The sequence below is a fragment of the Neomonachus schauinslandi genome, chromosome 5, assembly GCF_002201575.2.
Source record: "Neomonachus schauinslandi chromosome 5, ASM220157v2, whole genome shotgun sequence".
NCBI lineage: Eukaryota > Metazoa > Chordata > Mammalia > Carnivora > Phocidae > Neomonachus > Neomonachus schauinslandi.
Window position 1 is genome coordinate 17972451 of NC_058407.1, and position 22717 is coordinate 17995167.

General features: G+C 37.1%; 1 protein-coding gene across 1 annotated transcript in view; it reads right to left on the reverse strand.

Moving 5' to 3' along the window:
* Positions 1–10149: 10149 nt before the first annotated feature.
* HCFC2 (host cell factor C2) overlaps positions 10150–22717 on the reverse strand; it is a 38928-nt gene continuing 26360 nt past the window's right edge. Inside the window, exons 11-15 of the mRNA XM_021687585.2 lie at positions 19068–19271; positions 18432–18505; positions 16377–16514; positions 14467–14652; positions 10150–13754 (exon numbers count right to left, since the gene is read on the reverse strand). Coding sequence (XP_021543260.1) covers positions 13440–13754; positions 14467–14652; positions 16377–16514; positions 18432–18505; positions 19068–19271 — 917 coding nt within the window. The 3' untranslated portion in view covers positions 10150–13439. The remainder of the gene's footprint in view (positions 13755–14466; positions 14653–16376; positions 16515–18431; positions 18506–19067; positions 19272–22717) is intronic.

Genomic DNA, 22717 nt, shown 5'->3' on the forward strand with positions numbered 1-22717 from the left:
TATATATTAGCCTTAAACTCATATAAAGTCATAGTGTATTCATGAGTAAAAAATAGAACAATCTCAACTAATTTTATTTCTTAACGAACTATACTATATTGTCTGAAAAATATTCAGGTTTAATTTATGGTTTCTTTTAGAGCTGGAAATGTTACTTTGCTAACTTCCCCAAGTTCTGCTTCCTTTTGCTTGTTACGCTCCAGTCACCCTGGTCTCTTGGCTCCTTGTGCCATGTTCTTTGCCCGCTCTACCCACGTATACTTCCCTCTGCCTAGAACATTCTTTCTCTTCCTGTGCCTAGCTAAGTCTCGCTCATCCTTCAGGTTTTAGTTTAAGCTTCATCAGGAAAGCCTTTAAAACTTTTGTTACACCTTCATACTAATTACCAAATACAGAAAATATCAGCACCCAAAACTGAGTAGGTTTGTACACAGTGTTTGCTGGCTGCCACAGCCCCTTAGACATTTCTTTGAACAAGACTACATGTCTTTTTATACCTGATCTTAGAGGATTTTAAAACCATAAGGCAGAATTTCTTCAATTCATGGGCCACAGATGGCATTGGGATGGATGCTTTTCTCTGGCTTCTGGCCATCACTTTTCAAGATGTAAACTTGCCTAGTAACAGTTACAGCTGTCTCTGACTTACTCCAGAGACTTCCTTCTGCACTCCCTAGTAAATAGATACCTATGCAAGGCACCTTACTGTAAACACTCCTTTGCCAAGGTTAACTGGCAGCAAACGTGCCAAATAAAGTCAGTAAATATGTACTGGCTTTGTCTGTAGAAACCTAATGGCCATGTATTAGTTTTAGGGGTGGATAGAAGTTGATACGTAATTCCTTCATCTTCCGCAACAATACCTAAGATTAAAATATTCTGACACTGCAGCATAAACATTGCCTCTTTCAGGTATCATTTGGATCTCCCTTGAGCGTCCTCTAAAAGCGAACAGTAAGTCTTTCTTCTGTACCTGTTTTCCAGGGCTCAATTTCAGAGTACATCTGAATGAAAGAGATTTCAGACCCTTAAGCGCCAGGTACTTGGTTGAAAGCACGCTGCTAGGCAAAGACAAGCCACGGCAGACAGTGCCTTACAGCCAGGGCAGCTATGCCAAGAAGGCCTATTCACGCATCTATAACGCCCAGTGTTCGGTGTGCAAGAAACCAAGACCAAATCCTTTTATCAGACCAAAGCAAACACTAATCAAAGAATGCAAAGGAATAATATTTGGGCTGACAGCCATTTAAGGAAATGATAGAGCCATTCCTTACTTAGGAGGAAAAGTGTAACTTTTAAAACATGGTTTCTTTGTGTACATTTCTAACCTTGCAGGTAGCAGTGCCCACACCATAGGAGTGCTGCCTTGCAGGACAGTGCCAAGGGCAGAACTAAGCATCCTATAATTCTTTATAGACTACAAACTGCCATGTGAGTAGGAATACTCACACCAAGGGCAAAGTAAAACAAATTTTAATTAAGTAATTTTTAGAGGGAGAGAGAGAGAGGTGAGGGAGGAGAGAGAATCTTAAGCAGGCTCCACCACCAGCTTTTGCCCCAAGGGTTCTATTGAGCTCTGGAGACTGAGCTAACAGTAGTTGGGGAGGAATGGACATATTTATTTGTCAGAGAGTGAGAGAGAGCCACGAGCAGGAGGAGCTGCAGGCAGAGGGAAAAGCAAACTCCCCGCTGAGCAGGGAGCCCGATGTGGGACTCGATCCCAGGACCCTGGGATCATGACCTGAGCTGAAGGCAGACGCTTAACCGACTGAGCCACCCAGGCGTCCCAGGGGGTACTGGACACAGAGCCTAAGGCTCACCTAGGCTGGAGTCTGGTAGGGCCACCACAGAGAAATGGGCAGCAAGGAACCTTGCCTATCTCAATGTTGGGGCTGCTGGGTGGAGGAGGATAAATAACCACCACCCTCAAATTCATAATCACAGGCCAGCCCTCAAGGTTTGCGATCTGAAGTCACAGAACCTTCATGCTGATAATATAAAGTGCTCTCAGGTTGGTAGTCACTGGGTATCTGGCACAGCAAACATATTCTCTTAATGGTCTCAATTTTAGCTCATACTTCAAATAATCCCTATTTTCCAACAAAAGTAAGTTCAAAGGAAAATGGTACCAAGAGTGGGGAAAAAAAAAACAACACAGCTTATACAACAGACAGTAAAATCCCCCAGAAAGACTCAAAATTGGTATCAACACAGGAAAATTAATGGTCTGTAAAGGAATAGAAAAGCACAGAAAATACGAATACCCAGAGAACACGATTTATAAGCCAAATAGAACTCATAAGAAAAAAATAATTGGAAATAAGAAACAAATGGAGGAGGGGAGAAAAGAATAAGAAAATGAAGAAAGACAATGCAAGAAGTGGGGAGTGGGCAAAAAAAGAAGACATTTATGAGGACCTAGAAATAAATCCAACTTGTATTTGTATCACTACAGATATAAATGTACTTAACTATCCAGTTAAAAAGGCAGATTTTCTTTGGCCTTATCTTTGCATGAGTCTCCTGCAAACTCAAAATATAAGGCCAAAGAAAGATCTAAGATACTCAGATTAAGACTAACCAAAAGACTGCTACAGTAAGTAACAACAACGAAGATGGAGGCAATGAGCATTCACAGAGATGAGTCACTACATAATTCTAAAAGGTTTAATTCACCAAGGAAGAGCCAAAAATTCTAAATTAGTATGCATCTAATAATAAAGGCAACAGAAAAAGCAAATACAACTTAAAGAGAAACTGAGAAATCTAGTTATGATGAGATCTTGAGACTTCGTAAACAATCAAGTATAAAGTTCTCAACAACCGGGGAATACATACATACATACCCTTTTTCATGTACACATGGAGCATACATGAAAACTGATCACATATTTCAGAAAGCTAGCCTCAAATTTCAGAAAATTAAAATACTGTAGCTCATATTCTCTGGCAAAATATCAGAAGTAAAGATTAAGACAACCAGGGGCACCTGGGTGGCTCAGCTGGTTAAGCGACTGCCTTCAGCTCAGGTCATGATCCTGGAGTCTTGGGATCGAGTCCCGCATCGGGCTCCCTGCTCGGTGGGGAGTCTGCTTCTCCCTCTGACCCTCCCCGCTCTCATGCTCTCTCTCTCATTCTCTCTCTCTAATAAATAAATAAATAAAATCTTAAAAAAAAAAAGATTAAGACAACCATAACCCACCCTTAGCATTTAGAAATCTTTTAAAATAACAATGGGTTAAATATTCAACCCTCTGGAAGTATTAATCAAGTGAGAAGGCACAAAATAAACTAATAGGAATAAAAATGGGTCATAACTACAGATGCTGTGGAAACTAAAAACAAAGATAATATGGATAACTTCATAACAAAAAATTTTAATGAAGTGGAGAAATCTTTAGAAAAATTTATTGAATTTAACAAATTGACTCAAAAATAATATAAAATCCTAATGTTCCTGTGATCTATAAAGAAATGGAATCAATAGTTAAAAATCTCTTAATGACCAAATGGTTTCATTACTTTTTTAAGATTTTATTTATGAGAGACAGAGAAAGAGAGAGCGCAAGTGAGCACAAACCAGGAGCGTGGTCACACAGAGGTAGAAGCAGGCTCCCCACTGAGCAAGGACCCTGATGTGGGACTCGATCCCAGGACCCTGGGATCATGACTTGAGTCGAAGGCAGCCGCTTAACTGAAGGAGCCACGTAGACGTCCGACCAAATGATTTTAAAGGCTAGTTTCAATCTTCAACTCTTCCAATCTAAAAACTCATTTCAGGGGCGCCTAGGTGGCTCGGTTGTTAAGCGTCTGCCTTCGGCTCGGGTCATGATCCCACGGTCCTGGGATCGAGCCCCACATCGGGCTCCCTGCTCCGTGGAAAGCCTGCTTCTCCCTCTCCCACTCCCTCTGCTTGTGTTCCCCTCTCTATGTCTCTCTCTGTCAAATAAATAAATAAAATCTTAAAAAAAAAACAAAACTCATTTCATGAGGCTAGTATACCAAAACTAGACAATGACAGGACATAAAAGTAGAGTACTCTAAAGCTAGTTTTACTGATGAACACAGAAGCAAAAATCCTAAACAAAATATTGGCAATTGAGTCCAGCAATGTATTATAAAACACACATCATGACCAAGTTGGGCTTATCCTAGCATTAAAGGTCGGTTCAATATTAAAAAGTCAACTACCATAATTTAATACAATAACAGTAAAAAACATTCAATCATTTAAATAGATGAGAAAAAATAAAATGCAACAGCCATTCAAAATAAAACTATTAGCAAACCAGAAATAGAAGAGAATCTTCTTAACCGACTGAGCCACCTAGGTGCCCTAAGAGAATCTTCTTAACTGATAAAAGGCCATTTATGAAAAAAATACTGAGCTGACATGCTGAAAGCATTCCCTTAAAATTAGGGCTAAGACAAGGATGTTCACTATCCGTTCTTTTCAATATTGTACTACAGGTCATAGCCAGTGCAGAAATGAAAGACGGAATTTTTTAAAAGGTAGAAGGATCAGAAAATAAGAAAACTGCCACTATTTTCTGATAATGGTTATATAAAAAACTCAAAAGAACATCTAGAAACCTTATTAGAATGAATAAAAACTTAGCATGGGTGCTGGATCCAAAATCAACACATAGCAACATTAAATACATTAGTAACAACCAGTTAGAATAGAAATTGTAATTTTTAAAAATTTACCATAGCATTCATTAAAAATACGTAAAATTCCTAGGAAGAAATTTAATATAATACATGAAGGCCTTTATGGAGAAAAATCATTAAAGTTTATTGAGAGATATTAAAAGAAGACCAAATAAGTGGAAACACAGTGTTTTGGGCTAGGAAGACTTACTGCTGAAAAGATATTAATTTCCTCCAGGCTGATCAACAGATTCAATATAATTACAAAAGATAATACACAAACTGGGAGAAGATATATACAACATGTTTAACTGACAAAGGATTGGTATCCAGAATGTATAAAGAAATCACATAAATCAATGAAAAAAAGACACACCCCTAATAGAAAAATGGGGAAAAGACATGAATAAGTATTTCACATGAGAAAACACATTCATATATGAAAAAAACACTCAAATTTCATTAGTAATCAGGGAAATGCAAATTAAAGCCACAGTAAGACACCATAAAATCACCACCCAATTGGCAAATATAAAAGACAGTCAAGACCGTGTGTTCGCTAAGATGTGGAGCATGGCATTCAACCATTGCCACTGGGAACGTAAACTGCTCCAAATGCTTTAAGAAACAGTTCAGCACGGCCAAGTAAAACCTGCTTCTTAGAGCAGTGGTTCTCAAATTTTTGGGTCTCAGAACTTCCTTATATCCTTAAAAAATACTGAGGACCTCAAAGAGCTGCTGTTCATGTGGGTTATTATATTTATCAATTTTTACTATATTAGAAATTAAAACAGGCATTTTCAAAACAGTAATACACAAGTACACACTTGATTAGCTGTCAGAGTGAAGAGGTCATCTCTGGAAAATATTTAAACTCATGAAAAATGAGAGTGAAAAGGACAAATAATGTTTTAGTATTTTTATGAATATAATTTAGTCCTCCCAGACCCCCTGGAAGGGTCTCAGGGACCCTAAGGGTCCCTGGACCATACTTTGAAAACAACTTCCCTGGAGCAAATCTTGTACATGTGCACCAGGAGACACGTACAAGAACTCATTCATTCGTCAAATATTTACTGAGCATCTACCATGTGCCCTGCATTGTTCTAGACATCGTGAATGTCTCAACAGACAAGATCAGACAAAACAGGCAAAATCCCTGCCCGCACGGAGCTTACACTGTAACTGGCAGAATGTTCAGAACAGCATTGTTTGATAGCCCAAAATGGAAAACAATCCAAATCTCCATAAACAGAAGAACAGATAAACTGTGGTTCAGCATACAATGGAATACTGTACAGCAGTGAAAACAAATGAAATACAGTTACATGCATAAACAGGGATGGGAATCTCAAAAACAATGGTCAGAAAAAAGTCACGGAAGGATATAATGCAGCATGAAATCATTTACATGAAAGTTCAAAATCAGGTAAGTCTAAACAATATACTATTAGGGATATATACATAGATGGGAGAACCATAAATAAAAACATGGGAATTATTAACAAAACATCCAGAATAATGTTTGCCTTGTGTGGTATGTGGGTTGAGGACAAATGGGGGGATTCTGGGTATCTGAGAATATTCTAGTTCTTAAGCTGAAGGTTGAATACATGTCTGGTCATTATATTTATTTTTCAAAAAATATTTTAAAAGAAAAAAGATATGATTATTTACTACATAATTTCATCAACCAAGAGAAGGAACATCTCCCCATATTTCAGCCACTGCTGTGCACTGCAAATCAGCTAATTATTATTATTTTTTTTAAAGATTTTATTTATTTATTTGACAGAGAGAGACACAGCGACAGAGGGAACACAAGCAGGGGGAGTGGGAGAGTGAGAAGCAGGCTTTCCGCGGAGCAGGGAGCCCAATGTGAGGCTCAATCCCAGGACCCCGGGATCACGACCTGAGCCCAAGGCAGATGCCTAACGACTGAGCCACCCAGGCGCCCCTCAGCTAATTATTTTAACTGGTGGGGAATAAGTGCCTGGTAATAGGAAAAGAGGAATGAGTATGGGCTATTCCTCACAGAAGTTAACTAGGTTCCCGAAGGTCAGGATCCATCGAGATGGCAGTATTACAGGACTGCTCTGCCAAGTTGAATCAGTCACTGGCCTGATTCTGGTTAACTGGTTACTTTGTTCCCTGGGTATAACCATTTGTATAAAGCAGAGAATACAGATGGGTGATGCAAATCCCAAAATAAATGGATGAAGACCCTGCCTCTTTACTGAATTCTGCTGACTCTCAAAAGTACAGATTCCCTTTGGCCCATTCTCCTAATTATTTATGTACTAAGTAATCCAAAAATACAGAAAGTACATGGTAGTTATTGTTTCTCCACACTGCTCAATAACAGGTGTCAGGTTGGTCACACAAAGGTCATAACAATTTTGCAATCACGTCTTTGCCAAGGTCATTGCCGGCAGTGTCACTGTGCAGATTAAATAAAACATAGTTAAGGTGCAATTTTTCCTGATTCAAAAATAGCTATTAAAATGGTATATAATTTCAAAATTTGAAAAGAAGAAAAAAAGAAAAAAGATCTTGAAACATTTGATCCAGCCCCTTTACCCAAACAGGGCAAGCTCAAGTTATTATCCTGGGTAAGGGAGTTCTTGCAAGAGGTAGACTAGGCCTGGCAGCAGAAGGCCTGCAACCCATTTCCAGGAAATGGGGAAGTCGAAGGTGTATTCTCTAGGTCCAGGATCCCGAACTGGGTCTAACACAGGGGTGCCAACTCATTAGAAAGTTCCAGACATTGCTGTAGCTATTGTAAAAGTCCCAGACAGCTACAAGACGTAAAATCTCAATCATATTTAAGCTGGAAGGGACGTGCCACCAGGGGGTGGTACACTGCAACTGGTGGAGGGAAGACTTCGTAAACGTGGGACTGGCTGAGCTTAGGGTCCTGCTACTCCGCCACCTTGCACCCCCCCAACTCCCACCCCCAGAGCTGGCGGCTGCAGTGGCCGGGACGGGGACACTCTGGATCAGAAAGTCAGACCTTCATAATGCTGCCCACTGTCTCACACACTATGCTATGCTAAGTGGCACACCTACACCTTTGTTATTCTGGATGGTCAGTATTATACCTGCAGCTTTTTCCTCCTTTTCCAGTAAGAAACAGAGAAATTAGGAGGGAACCTTTCTCAAGTTCTTAAGGAATTTCCATTCTGTCTCCCCAGATTCAAGGAATGAATAATCCTCTTGGTCAGAGCTGGATATTTATTGGACCATGATTTACCAGTGGACAGTGTTATCCCATGTTCAAAAACAAATACCAGCTCCTACCTTTTATTTTTAGCCTGTATATGCTTGGACACAACAGGTTCTCCTGTGCTTTCCTCAGTTCTCATGCTGAGGAATGATGGGTCCTTTAGATTCTTGTCCCTGGGTGGCAAGGAGACCAGGAAGGGGGAGTGGGTAGGAAGGGGGCAATTTCCTTCTCTGCAACAGCTTTCATATCTGATACGCCACCAACTCATACTTTTTACACTTTCATCTTCAGGAGTCAACACCCTGACATTCCTAAATACTCTGGAAAGACTTTTTGTTGAACCAGCAAAATCAAATCAGGAAATAGTGAATCCTTCTGTTGCTTCTGTACTCTCATACCTATGTCTTCCTAGCCTTCTCTCTATCTAAGGCCAAAGGCTTTGTAACCCTGTATTCTCAGGACTTGAATGTGAGGCTCTGGCAGGAGTGGTATTCAGATTGTGAATATGATGACCTTTAAGTACCAGGCCCCCCAATTCAATTTATCCAAGATACTAAATACACAAAAGAACCTCACACTCAGTTTCAGATGACCTTGCTAAAATTAACAATCTCACGAGTGGACATTTTTTTTTTTTTTAATTTTAGTTCCTCAGAGGACAGGAAAGAAGCAAAGAGATACTAGTAAGATACAGAAATCTATTTTGAACAACGAGGCTGGTATCCTTGGATTTTATAGCCTTTCTTTCTTCTTCAGTTCATAGAATATTTTTCTCCCCAGTTGGTGTAGTTCATGTTTTTCCAGGCATCACACACACACACACACACACACACACACAGTCTTCCTGAGTTACAGAAATAGTACAGGGACTCCCAACTATAACGGGGAAATGTGGAAGTTGTGCCAATGTCATGTTGTTTTCTGTTAGGGTAAGAATCCTTTGTCCTATAAGCTCGGAGGTGACAACAGTGGCCTGAATTGATATGTATTAATGCTGGTGTTCCATGTCTTTCAGCAGTCCCTGTGTTTAAGTATTAAATAGGTAGGTGGTTTTTTCCTAATGCTAGATAATTGCCCATGGCTTTCCTACAAGGAAATAGTTTGGAAATATTTTTAGCTCATTTTCTGGATCATCCAATGTTAAAAATCGTAATTCAGCAATATTCAACAATCTCACTAAATGCTCAGATCTTTTTAGATCAGAGACTTCTGCTTGAGATCTGTACATACCTAGATTAAACCCCTTTTAGCCCAGTACATATGTGACACATCGTTTATTTATCCTAGAACTTCTCCTAGGAACCTAAGTAAGAGCAAGGTAGGATAAGACAAAGCTGGAGTTTAGTATTTCCTCCAGAGGCTTACTAAATGTGCTAAAATCTCTTTCCCTATCAAAGCCTCCCTCCCATTTTCACCCCAATTTGAGAGAGGGGAGTGAGAATATGGAGAGATGTAAAGATGACAATTTTCTTTAACCATGTGTTAACATATTTAAGTACCAGCTGAAAGGCCGATATGTAAGAAATATAAAGACCCAGTCTCTGCCTCAAAGACCTACCACTATTCTGGCAGAGGGAGAAAACAATGCTAACAAGTAAGGAAAAATGTTTTTTAGGCTGCTATGACAGAAGATTTGACAAAGGACAGTGGGGGCACAAGAAGAAGGAGGCAAATCTACCTGGATATGGATGGAGCACGTCAAGAAAGGCTCCATATTGAAATCTTGAAAAAGGATCTGAGTCTTGAAAAAATGAATGGAAGCAGGTGCAAGTGGAAAAGGGGAATACAGACAGGAGGAGGTATGGAAAGAGAGAGCGAGTATCACAGAAACCAAGAAAATGTCCAAGTCTCCAGGGAGGGGTTGAGTTATGAAGGACGAGAGTAATCACCGGATTTGGGAAATGAGAAGTTATCCCTGACCTTTGCTAGAGCCATTTTGATGGAGAAGCAGGACAGAAATCTGGCTGCTGTGAATTAAAGTGGGTGCAAGGCATAAAGACAAAAGATTAAGAGTGAATAGAAGACAAAAAAAAGAGATGGCAACAGTTTAGATCTGTTTCCTGGAGCCATGTGCCTTTTCACCCATGAGCTCAGCCACAGGAAAGGTTAGAGAGATACAGCTTCACATCTGTATGAGAACATGACTCCCTAACACAATCCACTAACTTAAAAACAAGTTTTGGGACACAATCTATTCTTTATGAGATGGCCTATATTATTTTAAGAATGATATAAAGTCAACATTTCTACACATTTACTCTGCCATCACTAATTTTTCTCTCATAGAGTTCAAAATAAATAACACCTGTAATTGGTTATAATAGAAAAGGTGCTTTATTTTACATTATCATTGGTACATAATACATGAAACTGCCTAAAATCAGTCTTGGAAAACTTAACTGTCAGTTATACCTTAAGCAGTCAAAGACCAAGTCTATTTTGCAACCTATTTCATTCATGGTCAGATTACTACAATAACTTTAAATACTAACTATCTCTTCATAGCCAATGTTACAAATGATTTTTATGCTACAAGTGCTGCAATTTTTTAAAAATAAAAATACCTTCAGTTATAGTAGACCATATCTCTAACCAGAACAAATCTTTGCTAGACTACAAGTCTTTGAAATAATGGATCAACAGTTTTACCTTCTTATAGATGATGGTATTTATGTAATTGGATTATAGGGCAAGGGGGCCTCATACATGCAATCAGATTCTTTCCGTTTTTGTTTTAATGTGGATAAAAGTGAGTTTATAATACCCTATTTCTAGTTAAATTACCAAAACAGTTTACTAAACTAAAATGAAGCCAATACAATATTTTAGAAAATATAATTCTAAGAGCATGCAACATCAAAATCTTTTTACTACATATGTGAAACAAAGTTGTAGAGCCCAGGAAGATGACTGTGGCACAAAGGCTTGAATATCTGAATTGCCTATCCAGCAGGGAGGAGTAAAGAAAGTCATTTAACTCAGCATAAATCCTCTTATGAAAGATATCTGCATGATCTAGCGCACTGCTACTCAGGGATCTTCACTCAGAAAATGTGCAAATCATAGGAAGCTAAACGCACTTCTCTTGTTATTTACCCTAGTCCATTCTATTCATGAACACGCAGCTTGAAGATCTGTTATTAACTATTAATGTCAAGCCACAGGGATTTCTCAATGGCATTTTTCAGTCACCCATAAACATGACCGTTGCTTAATGTACAAATGCCAAAAAATGATAACAAAATCTGGGCTTATTCTTAAAGTAAAAACATTTGTCATTTTCACAAATCCCTTGGTACAGAAAGACGGCCTTTCTCTCTAAAAATAAGATGTACGTTAGAACCACAGGTTCACAGCACAGTTGAGGCAATGTAAAGCAAAGTAAACTAAACAAATACTAAATAGGTACAAATGTGCACACTCAAACAAATATTCTATTCTTTGCTTAAAGTCAACTTAGTCCTGTCATTAAGAGAAGTGCTTCGAGATGCAAATTGTTAATGAATGCAGAGAATAAGGAGGTAAAAGCGAGACCTTTTTCTAATAAAGCAAACAGATCATTAAAATAATTGGACTTGAAACATATACTCTAAGTTTCCACTCTTACTCTTTTTATACTAAACACACACATATACACAACAAACCCTAGCATTTAATATGTGCAAAATTGCTTACCATTTATTTTAACTTTGGTTAAGTATTTGTTTAGCCTATATCAGACATATTATGGAAGCTATACAAATGATTACAAACATAATAATGAGGTAAGTTAAAATTCTACTAGTGCAAAAAGCAAGCATATGCTAAAAGCAAAGCATATGAATTTAACAAATGCAGAATGAAGCTCTCACCAAGGGAGGTGCTGACATAACAAACCAGAGAGGCTCCTTGTAAACATTGTTTGTAAAATACACATTTAAAGATTAAGGATTCATACAGCCACAAAAAAGGTATTCTAACAACACCAGAGTAGTGCATTTATTTTACCTTTAGAGTTTGGAAATCACTCATTACGTGTCTAACAGTTTGCATATTTTCTTCAAGAGAAACTTAATTAGTGAGACACATTAATTACAAATACTGTAGTATAAAAATCCCAGTTCTTTACAAAAATTATATATTAAAATATTCTATACACTTTAAATTAGTAACTGGAACATACATATATATCAATTCTGCACAATTAAATCCATCTTGGCTGGGAGTATTCTACGTGAAGCTCGAGGACACAGCTACTCAGTCAACCTACACTGGCATAAGGTTACACGGTATAAAAAAGATAGGCCTGGGCCCGTGCGATTATTGCAGCTTGTAGTGTGAATGACCTTTTCTGCACTTATTGCTCTGTATTTCCATTCCAGATCTGAACAGGCAGTGGAACCGTGACATTCCGAAAAGGTTCAAAACAAGCTACCTGTGGCAGAGGATCCATCATGCCTATCTGCATCTTTAAGGTTGCAATGGGACCTGAGTGAGCTGTCTAATGCTTATATTTCAGTTGTAAAAAAGTTTATACAATTTTGAGGTAAAAACAATGCAAAAATAAAACATTTAGAGCATTTACAAAAATCTTACAAATGTTTAAAACACTATTTCAAAACTTGTGTTCTGTTAAGGTGCTTCTTTCTTTCTGCAATAAGGAGGACATATATACTTCAATTTTGAATTTTATGAAGGTTTTATTAATTTCAGCAAAAGCAAAGTTAGAGCCATTAAGACAGATGTTAAAATGTTCACAGATACACTTTGCTTCTGATGAAAATACAGAATTTTAGTGCTGAAAGAAACCTTAAATGTAAATTTTTAAAATTCTGTCTTCTATTAATGAGGAAACCGAGGACCGGTAAGTTAAGCGCTTTGGCCAAAAATATATTCCAATATATCAGGTATGAATCAAGAAAACCCATTATTCTTTTTGTATTTTGCCATGATTCTTGGAAAATAATAAAAATTCAAAATCAGAGTGTCTGAACTCACCTCTTTCTTTCTTTTGTAATTTCTTAAGCTCTGTGCTAACTGTAGACAAACAAAAGAAATGAATCAAATAGCGGCTACTAAAATTAGTATCACAAATATTGTCCAGTAGAAGACAGTTGTTAAGAGGACCTCTGCTCATCTAGAATAATAAAGTTAGAGGGAGTACTCAAAGACGGGTCCTTGACAATGAAGAGAACATCTACTATGTAGGACAGCGCAGTGCACAACAGCCAGTTACTAGAATCATCTCAGTAACTCTAGGATGACTGAGTTACATGGCCTTTAGAAAAGATACTGGGGTAATAAAGCCTTCTAGCTTTTATCTTAATTTACTATTTTCCTTTATAAAAAAGCAGTTATATAACTGTAAGGACGAATCCATATACTAATTTTCAGAGAGTCTTTGCTTCTTTTCTATTTTTATTTGGATCTAAAATTGAGCAAATACATTTTAAGAACAACTTACAAACTCAAACTCATAAGTGCTAGAAATACAGTCGGAGAATACTCTTTTAAATGACAAATCTTCAAAACCAGCTACTAATAAATAATCATCACAATAGCTTCAGTAAAAAAAAAAAATTCAATTTAAAGGTGCTTTTTTATTGTTACCTTGAAGCCATCGAACTTGCGTAGCTGGTCCATATCCCTTTTCATTCTTTGCTGATATCCTGAACACAATGGCAGGCCTGGATGTATAATCGATATGTGCATTTGCAAGTTGCCCGGCAGTTACTATACATGATGTCTTAAGACCACAATAAATCCTCATAAACACAAGCTGACTTGGATTATCTTGTATTTGTGCTGTGCGGATAGCCAAGTAGGCTGAGTATTCCAAAATATTTCCAGAAGGGGAAGTTGGAGGTTCCCAGGAGAGATGGATACCCTCAACATTCTTGAAGAGAGGAGAAAAAAAAAAAAAAACAACCACGTAAAGGTTCTGAAGTTTTCTCTAATATCACTTACAATGTTGAGTCTATCTTTAGAATACAAAATACTGCTTTCCGCTAAAGTAACTGCATTAGATACTAGAACTTTTATTATTGATTTTTAAAAACCTAATTAGATCTACAATGTTTAATTCATGCCCACTTTTCAATATCATAACTAGGCTTAAATGTCTGCCTGTACCATCCTAAGAAAGGGATTTTTCTTACCTGAAAGCAGATCTTTTCTTCTCTAAAGAGGGGCAGGACCTTAGGATAAAATATAATTCAATTTCATGTGTTCTATTAAAATTCTCCAGCACAAACTTTTTGGTTCCATACAATAAGAACAAAGTTAATATTAAGAAGAATACCAGATTTCCCTGACTTTCTATATTTTGGATGCTGTAATTTTGCTTGAAATTTGGTCCTTAAAATTATGAGTGATTAGCAAAAATTTTTAAAGTTATAATGCACCCCTTTTATTTATTTAAGACCTAATTTTTTTTTTATTGAAGTACTATTGACACACACATTACATTAGTTTCAGGTGTACATCAATCCACCCTTTTAGATACCTCTCATTTCATCAGTTACTAACAAGAATCTCTAAACTGACAGTTTTACTTCGTGTACAAAATTTCAATAATTAAATCACCAAGCCTTGACCTGACATCTCACCTTTGAAATTCTGACTGCAGAAGGAGCTCCAGGAAAACCGGGAATACAAGTTTTAAATTCACTGATTTTGCTGAAAGGGCCTATTCCACAACCATTGATGGCAGCAACCCTGAATCTGTATCCCGTGCCTGGAACAAGATCTTGTTTCTTAAGTAAACTGTAGTCAGGTGCGTCTGCATTTCCTATCTAAAATGTAATACATGCAAAAGTCAAAAGGTGCAATTCATCATTTTGTCATTCAACAAGAAAACTTTTAAAGAATGAATTATGTTTTAAGGTTCTAGTTCACATTTATTTCCCTTTTTTACACATGGAATAAACCTTCCAATACAAAAGCAACTAAGCCCATAAATTGGTGATTCTTATCCAGAGGAAAAATGCCCTTTCCAGTTAAAAACCACTGATTATAAAAAGAAATTGAAGTGTGTTCTGCACATAAAGAATATGAAGGTAGAAAAAACTGACGACCACTATAAACAAAGTAACAACTATCTTTATAAACTTAGAGTAGAAATCTCAGAAGAACTACTCTCAAATAGTCTAACCAGGAACAATACCCTTTGGATATAGGCAAGCAAGCTTGACAGAAGTGACTAGCATGTAGTATAGAGCATTTTAAAAATTAATATTCAGCAGATGCTGAATAAATGTTAAATAACTGGATTGCATATTCTGGGTAGAAGTTCATAACGTTCACAACTTTCAAACAGTTTTTCCATGTTCTCCCTAACTCTCACTGCACCACTGTGAGGCAGGTAGTGCTAATGGTTTCATTCCCAATTTTAAGGGAGCAATATCATTTTTGTTTTATAGATGAGGAAACGGAGTCCCAGAGAGGTTAAACAGGTGACTTGTCCAAGGTCACACTGTTGAGTCCTGGAACTAATGATTCAAACCCAAGCTTACTGGTTCTAAATTTTATGCTGTTTTCCTTTTGGGAAAAACAGGTAGCTACTAGGCCCTTAGATATTGTTATTCCCTTATATATGAAATCAAACTACCACCAGAAATTTCATTAGGTATAATACTAACAAATTATTAACCAGGATTTCTGTTTTTGTCAATTGGAAGAATTCTATGAAAAAGAAAGATATCAGAAGTAATATTAGAGAAACTAAAATGTAATGATAAATGATAAATTATCCATTTATGTAGGTCTAGGCAATTCACTCTCTGAAATTCACCATTCCAGAAAAAAATCAGTTCAATGTGCTTTGGAGCTGTTATTTATTTCATAATTCTTAGGGTTAATGTCTCACTTATATATATGAGTTCTTCTTTAAAGGAGTTTCAGAATCAAGAGAAAATTAGATTGTATTCAATAACCAACAGGAGCTCTTAAATTTTTTAAGTTGTGAAATCAGGAATTTAAAAAATTCTCAGTAAAGGGGTGCCTGGCTGGCTCAGTTGGTTAAGCGTCAGACTCTTGATTTTGGCTCAGGTCATGATCTCAGGGTCTTGAGACAGAGGCTCCACTCTCAGTGTGGAGTCTGCTTCTCTCCCTCTGCCCCTCCCCTGACTTGCACACTCAAACGCTAAATAAATAAATAAACCTTAAAAAAAAAAAAGTTCTCAGTAAGAAAAAATGTTCCATTCTCAAAACACACCAGGTAACAAAATTAGAGATATTTCAAAAAATCCTTCTCTGTACTGGCCAGACCATATTATTTATGACTCAAAATCCAGCCCAGTGATTGTATAAGGTTTTTTAAGTGACCTGCTTGTGATATATTCCATAAAAAGTGCCTTAAAAAAGAACACAAGATAATTAGGCATATAGATAGGAATCTCAATTATAGATTGTGAACAGATCCCAGTTTCATGCATTCAAGTGACTTGAATCAGGGTTATTAATATCTCATTCATGAAACTTATAACTCACAGGGTAGGAAATATAGATCAACAGCTACCTTTGAGATGCTTTGCTTTCCTTTTGGCAGCAAATAAAACTGGCTCACCAAAGCTGTATTATTTTTAAAAATTCCTACATCACACCACTGTCGTTCTCCTGCTTTCATTGTGGCCACTGGATTTGAAGGAGTCTCTTTCTAATTTCAGAGAAAGAAAAATTTATCAGGACTCTTATTGTGCATATAAGAAACTTCAAGATTTAATAAATCCATGCAGTGATCTACAAGTAGGTATATGGGTAAACACCACAACATTAAAAGCTCGTAAGTAAATAAACTCTTAACAGATTAGGTCAACTGACAGTGAAACAGGGATGCCAATTCAAACACAGGGAGTGACAGGCATTCTCCAAGTCAGTGGCTCTGCACTATCAACCTAGCTGCAGTTAGCATGCTTTCCAATCAGTGATATGTTAAAATGCCGGCTGTTTTACAGAACACTGTCATTTCAGAGACCCTCTCAGAAAATGTAATCCCTTTAGTGTGAAATTACACCTTGCTCCAAAGGAGCAAATAAGGAAAAATTCATTCCAAGCTGGCTTATTTCTAGACTCAAAAACAACTAGCAGAAATTCAGTGATCTTTGCACTTGAAATACCTGTGATTCTCCAAACCTAAAAGGAGAAAAAATGTTCAAAACTAAAATGCAATTTGAATATACTTTAGTATATACTAAAGAGGAGCAGATTAAACAGTTTTATATTTTTTACCTTGCTTTAAAACAAATAAACTTCCTCTACCTTAAGCTACTTTTAGTGATAAGTGAATTATACTTATCCCTGGAACTAACCTTTTTAAGCCATCTTCTTTATAAATGAGACACTGTTTCCAGAAGCTCAAAACAAATGTGCACTTCAGTTATTTATTTCTGTCTTAAATATATAACAGCAGAGGTACATGCTTACAATTCACATTATTTGTTATTTAGGCTATCACACATGACAACGTGAGCTAACCAGAAAAGTATTTTAAGTTTTTTTTTTTAAAGGAATATCTTTAAGCTTGTTTTCATTTTTAAAGTTGTAAAAACTCTCTTCAACAACTTTTATAAAACAACTGGCTCCACCTGAAATAACAAATACCATTCTGGCTGATGTGTTGCAAAATAGGTTTAGGAGAAAAAAAGTTCCCTTTAATAATTCTTCCCTGAGAAGAGTCTAAGAATTCTAGGACTTAACATTCTGGAAAGGTGAAAGCTGATGAAGGTAAATATCTGATCAAAATCCATAAAATCATGATTGAAAGAAAACTAAAACTACAGACAATTCCTGAAGATTCCCAGAGGTAAATATTAGGTCAAATAAAACTCTTGCTCATAGCAATAAAGTTGAAATGACTGATAATTTTAAAATAAATTAAAAAGTATATACACACACATGCACACACATATGTTTACCCTTATATTTACCTCATTAAGACAACCGTGGTATATTTGTGAGGCAAATACTTAGCATTTTAAGTTTGGTGCCATGCAGACCGATTTTGGCCTTTCATAAAACAACCCAGTGTCAGAGATTATTGGGCTACCCTACAGGTATGTCTAACCCAATCTGCAATATTCTGCTATTCTCCCAATAGCTAGCAATAGAGCCATTGAAGTTTTATATTCTGTAACATGTCCTTTTACTCTTTAAGCCATTAATGTAATTTACATATGTACATATACATGTAGACATACACCCATATTTCTGGTTATGAAAGCAGCACATTTCACTATACAAAAATATCGAAGGCCCACAGAAGTAAGTAAAAATTATCTGTGGCCGCACAGCCTGGAGAAAGTCATCTAGCATTAGAGTGTGGATGTGCGTGGACTCACGTGAGAGTGAGAATGTATGTATCGTGTGTGTCTTTTAATAAAATTGGGACCACAGTATATATATATTATTTTTTATGCAGCTTTTTTCACTTAACATTTTTCTATTCAAGCCTTCATTTCTCAATCTTTGGCAAAGTCATCACTAGAGGACACCCAAGAATCTTCTCATGAATTTTTGCTGAAGTTGCTCAGCATCCTACCTTTAAACACATAGGATCTTCAGGTCATATACTTACAGAAAACGGCATCGCTGTAGCATGTGTTTCTACACGGCTGATCTTAGTCGCAGGCAGTGCACATGCTTCGTCAACTAAAAACCAAACAATTCATCATATAAGACTTACGTAATCACTTAGCAAACAGACACATTAAAATATAATTTATAAACATACAAAAAATAGCCAGAGGGAGAAAAACACAATAATTCGAAATATGGATGCTCTAACTTGAACTAATTCACAAAGTTCATTTCTCAAGGGTTTGATGACTTGCTAGAACTTCAGAGAATGTTTACCAAAGATGAAACACAAGTCCTATTGCAAAAGAATGAAATGAGCATTTACAAAATCAGAAATCAATCAAGCTGGGAGAATTATTACTCCATAGTCTAAAGAATGAAATTTTTCTATGGGAAAGAAGTTTGCTGAATATATTCATGGTAGGAAAAATACATTCTGAATGTATTTCAGTGTGTGCTGATTTAAATATTTTATGGAAGGCAGCAGAGTATATTATAATTTTAATTGAAATGTTTTATCTGTTTATATATGATTCAATCCAAGATGAAATGGAATTCCCATCTAAACAAATAAGTTTGATGAATTTATATACAAAAATGGTTCAAAATACAGTATGTGAAACACATTTCAAACCTTCAGATTTGGTACTGAATGTTGTTAGTGAAGTTTCATCTTTTACAACTGCCCCATTTGTACTGGATGATTCAGTTTTAATGGTCTGCTGGGTTACCATAGTTTGTGCGCTGGAAACAGAACTGGATACAGAAGTTTCAGGGATTACTGTTCTTAAGTCCAGGCAACTACTTAGAACACCTATATTTGCTGAAGTATGAGGACCTAAAATTAAAGTGAAAAGATCAATTATTAACATAATGCCTGCAATAAGTGTTCCGTATTATGGTTCTTGTCATACAATTCTTGGTATTTTCGATTTTAAAAATACAAACATGAGTAATGTATATGTCATTCATATGAATTAACCACTAGGCATACAATGTTTAGAAAAATAAAGTGCACTACACAGACAACAGATGTTCAACTTCTTAGCTCCTTCTTCCACTCTAAACACTGAATCATTGTTCTCGGACTCTCCTAAATCATAGATCAAATGCCCTGCTTCCCATTTTAGGGAAACATATAGAAGTCATCAGGCATGAATGCCATCAATTTTCTGCCTCTCCTGCCCTAAACTAGAAATATATTTGTGATTATGCCCATCCTTTCTGTTTTCTCTTCCATTTCAGAGGATGAACTGACCTCTCTCCTGAGGAAGGATAATCTATCCTCCTGTGCTCTTGGCCCCATTCCTTCCCCATATTTTGGGACGCTCTTTCATCAATCATTACTCTCTCTTCAGGGTTTTCAGATTCTTTTTCATTAGTAGTTTTTGGCCATCGGTCCATAAACATTATCAAGTCTCTCAAGCAAACAAACAAGCATCTTCTCTGACCCCACAAATTTCCTCCAGTTACCTCTGCCCCTCACTAATTCCCTTCAGAGCAGTCTCTACTTCCTTGACCTCCTCAAACTTGGTTTCTAGCCCACTACTCTAATGAAATGGCTCTGGCAAATGTCAATGATTTCAAGGGATGCCTTTCGATTTCCATTTACTTGACCTTTCTGCAATGTGAACAATGCTGACCACATACTCCTTTTTGAAGCTGTTTCTTTCTATGACTTATAATTACTCATTCCACAATACTGAAGATTTACTATTTAACAGATACTGTGCTTGTTTCTACAATGTTGAAAGAAAGCAGGCATGGTTAATACCTCATCAAGTTAAAATCATGTGATAGAGATAGACCTACAAACTGTGATGCCTGGAAAAAATAGGACACCAATCTCTTTGGTTCTTTTCCTGACCTTCTAGGAACCCCTTTTCAATCTCTTTAGCTGGTTTCTTCTCTTCAAATGACTCTTCAAATGCAGATGTTCCCAAGCCCTCTCTTTTCTCCATTTACATATTTTCCTATGCTTTAACTACATTCACAAATCATACCTCTCTCAAATACATATGTCCTGGGCATTGTGCCAGGTGCTAGGAATCTCACAGTAAACAAGTCAGACAAGGTCCCTGCTCTTGTAGAGCTTATATTTTAGATACCCTTAACTTCCAAATTTTACTTCCAGCCAAAAACTACTACCTAAACTCTACACCTAAGTATCCAACTGCCCATTAGAAATCTTTACCAATATGTTCTTCAAGTGCCTCAAAAACACTAAGTTCAAAGTTGAACGTACCTTTTTCCCAAGTCTGTTCTTGCTCCTATATTTCATATCTTGATAAAGAGTATCATCATCCATTGAATTTCCAACCCCAAAAACTGGGAGTCATGGTCAACTCATTTTTACTTCTCATATCCAACCAGTTTCCAAGGCTAATAATGGATGCTAGTTTCTAAAAGTCTGAGAAATGATATATTCTCTCCTCTCCATCCCACCCACTGCGTCTCTTGCAGTTCTAAAGGAACACCCTAATGGGTCTCCCAATCATTTCCTACTATAGTTCTGATGGTGAGGCCAGAGTGTTCTTTCCAAACAACAACTAATCATGTCACTCTTCCACTTTTAAAACATACCAGCTACTCTAACCTCCAGAGAAAAAGTCCAATCTCCTCTTGTTAACCTGTCATTGGGTAGCCATTCATTCACATATTTGAATGTCTATGATCTGCCAGATACTGTCACTGTACAACCACTCTGGTTTTCCCATTTGCCTAGTACTAATTTTATCCAAACTGCCCTACAACATAGGATTTAGAGTGCATTAAGATTCTAAAACCTCAAAGCTTTTATTTGTTTTCAAGAATATAAACTTTACAAGACAGACATAGAAAATCACTGTAAGAAAGAAAAACAGGGGCGCCTGGGTGGCTCAGTCGGTTAAGCATCTGCCTTCGGTCAGGTCATGATCCCTGGGTCCTAGGAGTGAGCCCCTCATCAGGTTCCCTGCTCACCAGGAAGCCTGCTTCTTCCTCCCCCACTGCCTGCCATTCCCCTGCTTGTGCTCTCTCTCTCTCTGTCAAATAAATAAACAAAACAAAACAAAAAAGACAGAAATATAAGCTGCAGCCCACGATCAGGCTTTTATAATTTTGACCAAATGATTCCATCAGAAAATCAAGAAAACAAAAGTGTTTTCCTTTTCCACATGTAATGAAATGAGGAAAAATGACAGGAAATTATTTTCCTTGAATACTCTTATCTACTATGGGCTCATAAAGAAAAACGGAAATAAAAATTATATTCATCTTGTTAAGTTTGCATCATGGAAGAGGATTTAGATTTATATCAGCTGTCATGATGTTTTCAAATTAAAAATACAGTCACATATTTCTATGTCACAGACATATCAGAATGAGACTTACAGAATAATTTTAGATATTTAAATCAGGCGCAATGCTTAATGTATCTCAAACGGCATAAGAATATTCAAATGAACTCATTTTAAATATAAGGTTCACCAATTACAAGCTGTCCCATGAATGTAATCAACAATTCTCATAAATGAATGATCTTTCTGAGGATAATCCAGTTACTTCCTATACAAATATTTACTAAGTGACTACTATTAACCAGGCATGGATTCAAGTGCTGAGGAAATAAGAGATGAACAAGAAAATCCCTGCCCCAAATAAATAATTTCAGATAGTTCTAAGTGCTAAGAAAATACAGTAATGGAGGGTACGTGCACCCCGAAGTTTATAGCAGCAATGTCCACAATAGCCAAACTGTGGAAAGGGCCAAGATGTCCATCGACAAATGAATGGATAAAGAAGATGTGGTATATATATACAATGGAATATTATGCAGCCATCAAAAGGAATGAGATCTTGCCATTTGCAACGACGTGGATGGAACTGGAGGGTATTATGTTGAGCGAAATAAGTCAAACAGAGAAAGACATGTATCATATGACCTCACTGATATGAGGAATTCTTAATCGCAGGAAACAAACTGAGGGTTGCTGGAGTGGGGGGTGGGGTGGGAGGGAGGGGGTGACTGGGTAATAGACACTGGGGAGGGTATGTGCTCTGGTAAGCGCTGTGAATTGTGCAAGACTGTTGAATCTCAGATCTGTACCTCTGAAACAAATAATGCAATATATGTTAAGAAAAAAAAAAGAAGAAGAAGGTAGCAGGAGGGGAAGAATGAAGGGGGGCAAATCGGAGGGGTAGACGAACCATAAGAGACGATGGACTCTGAAAAACAAACTGAGGGTTCTAGAGGGGAGGGGAGTGGGAGGATGGGTTAGCCTGGTGATGGGTATTGAGGAGGGC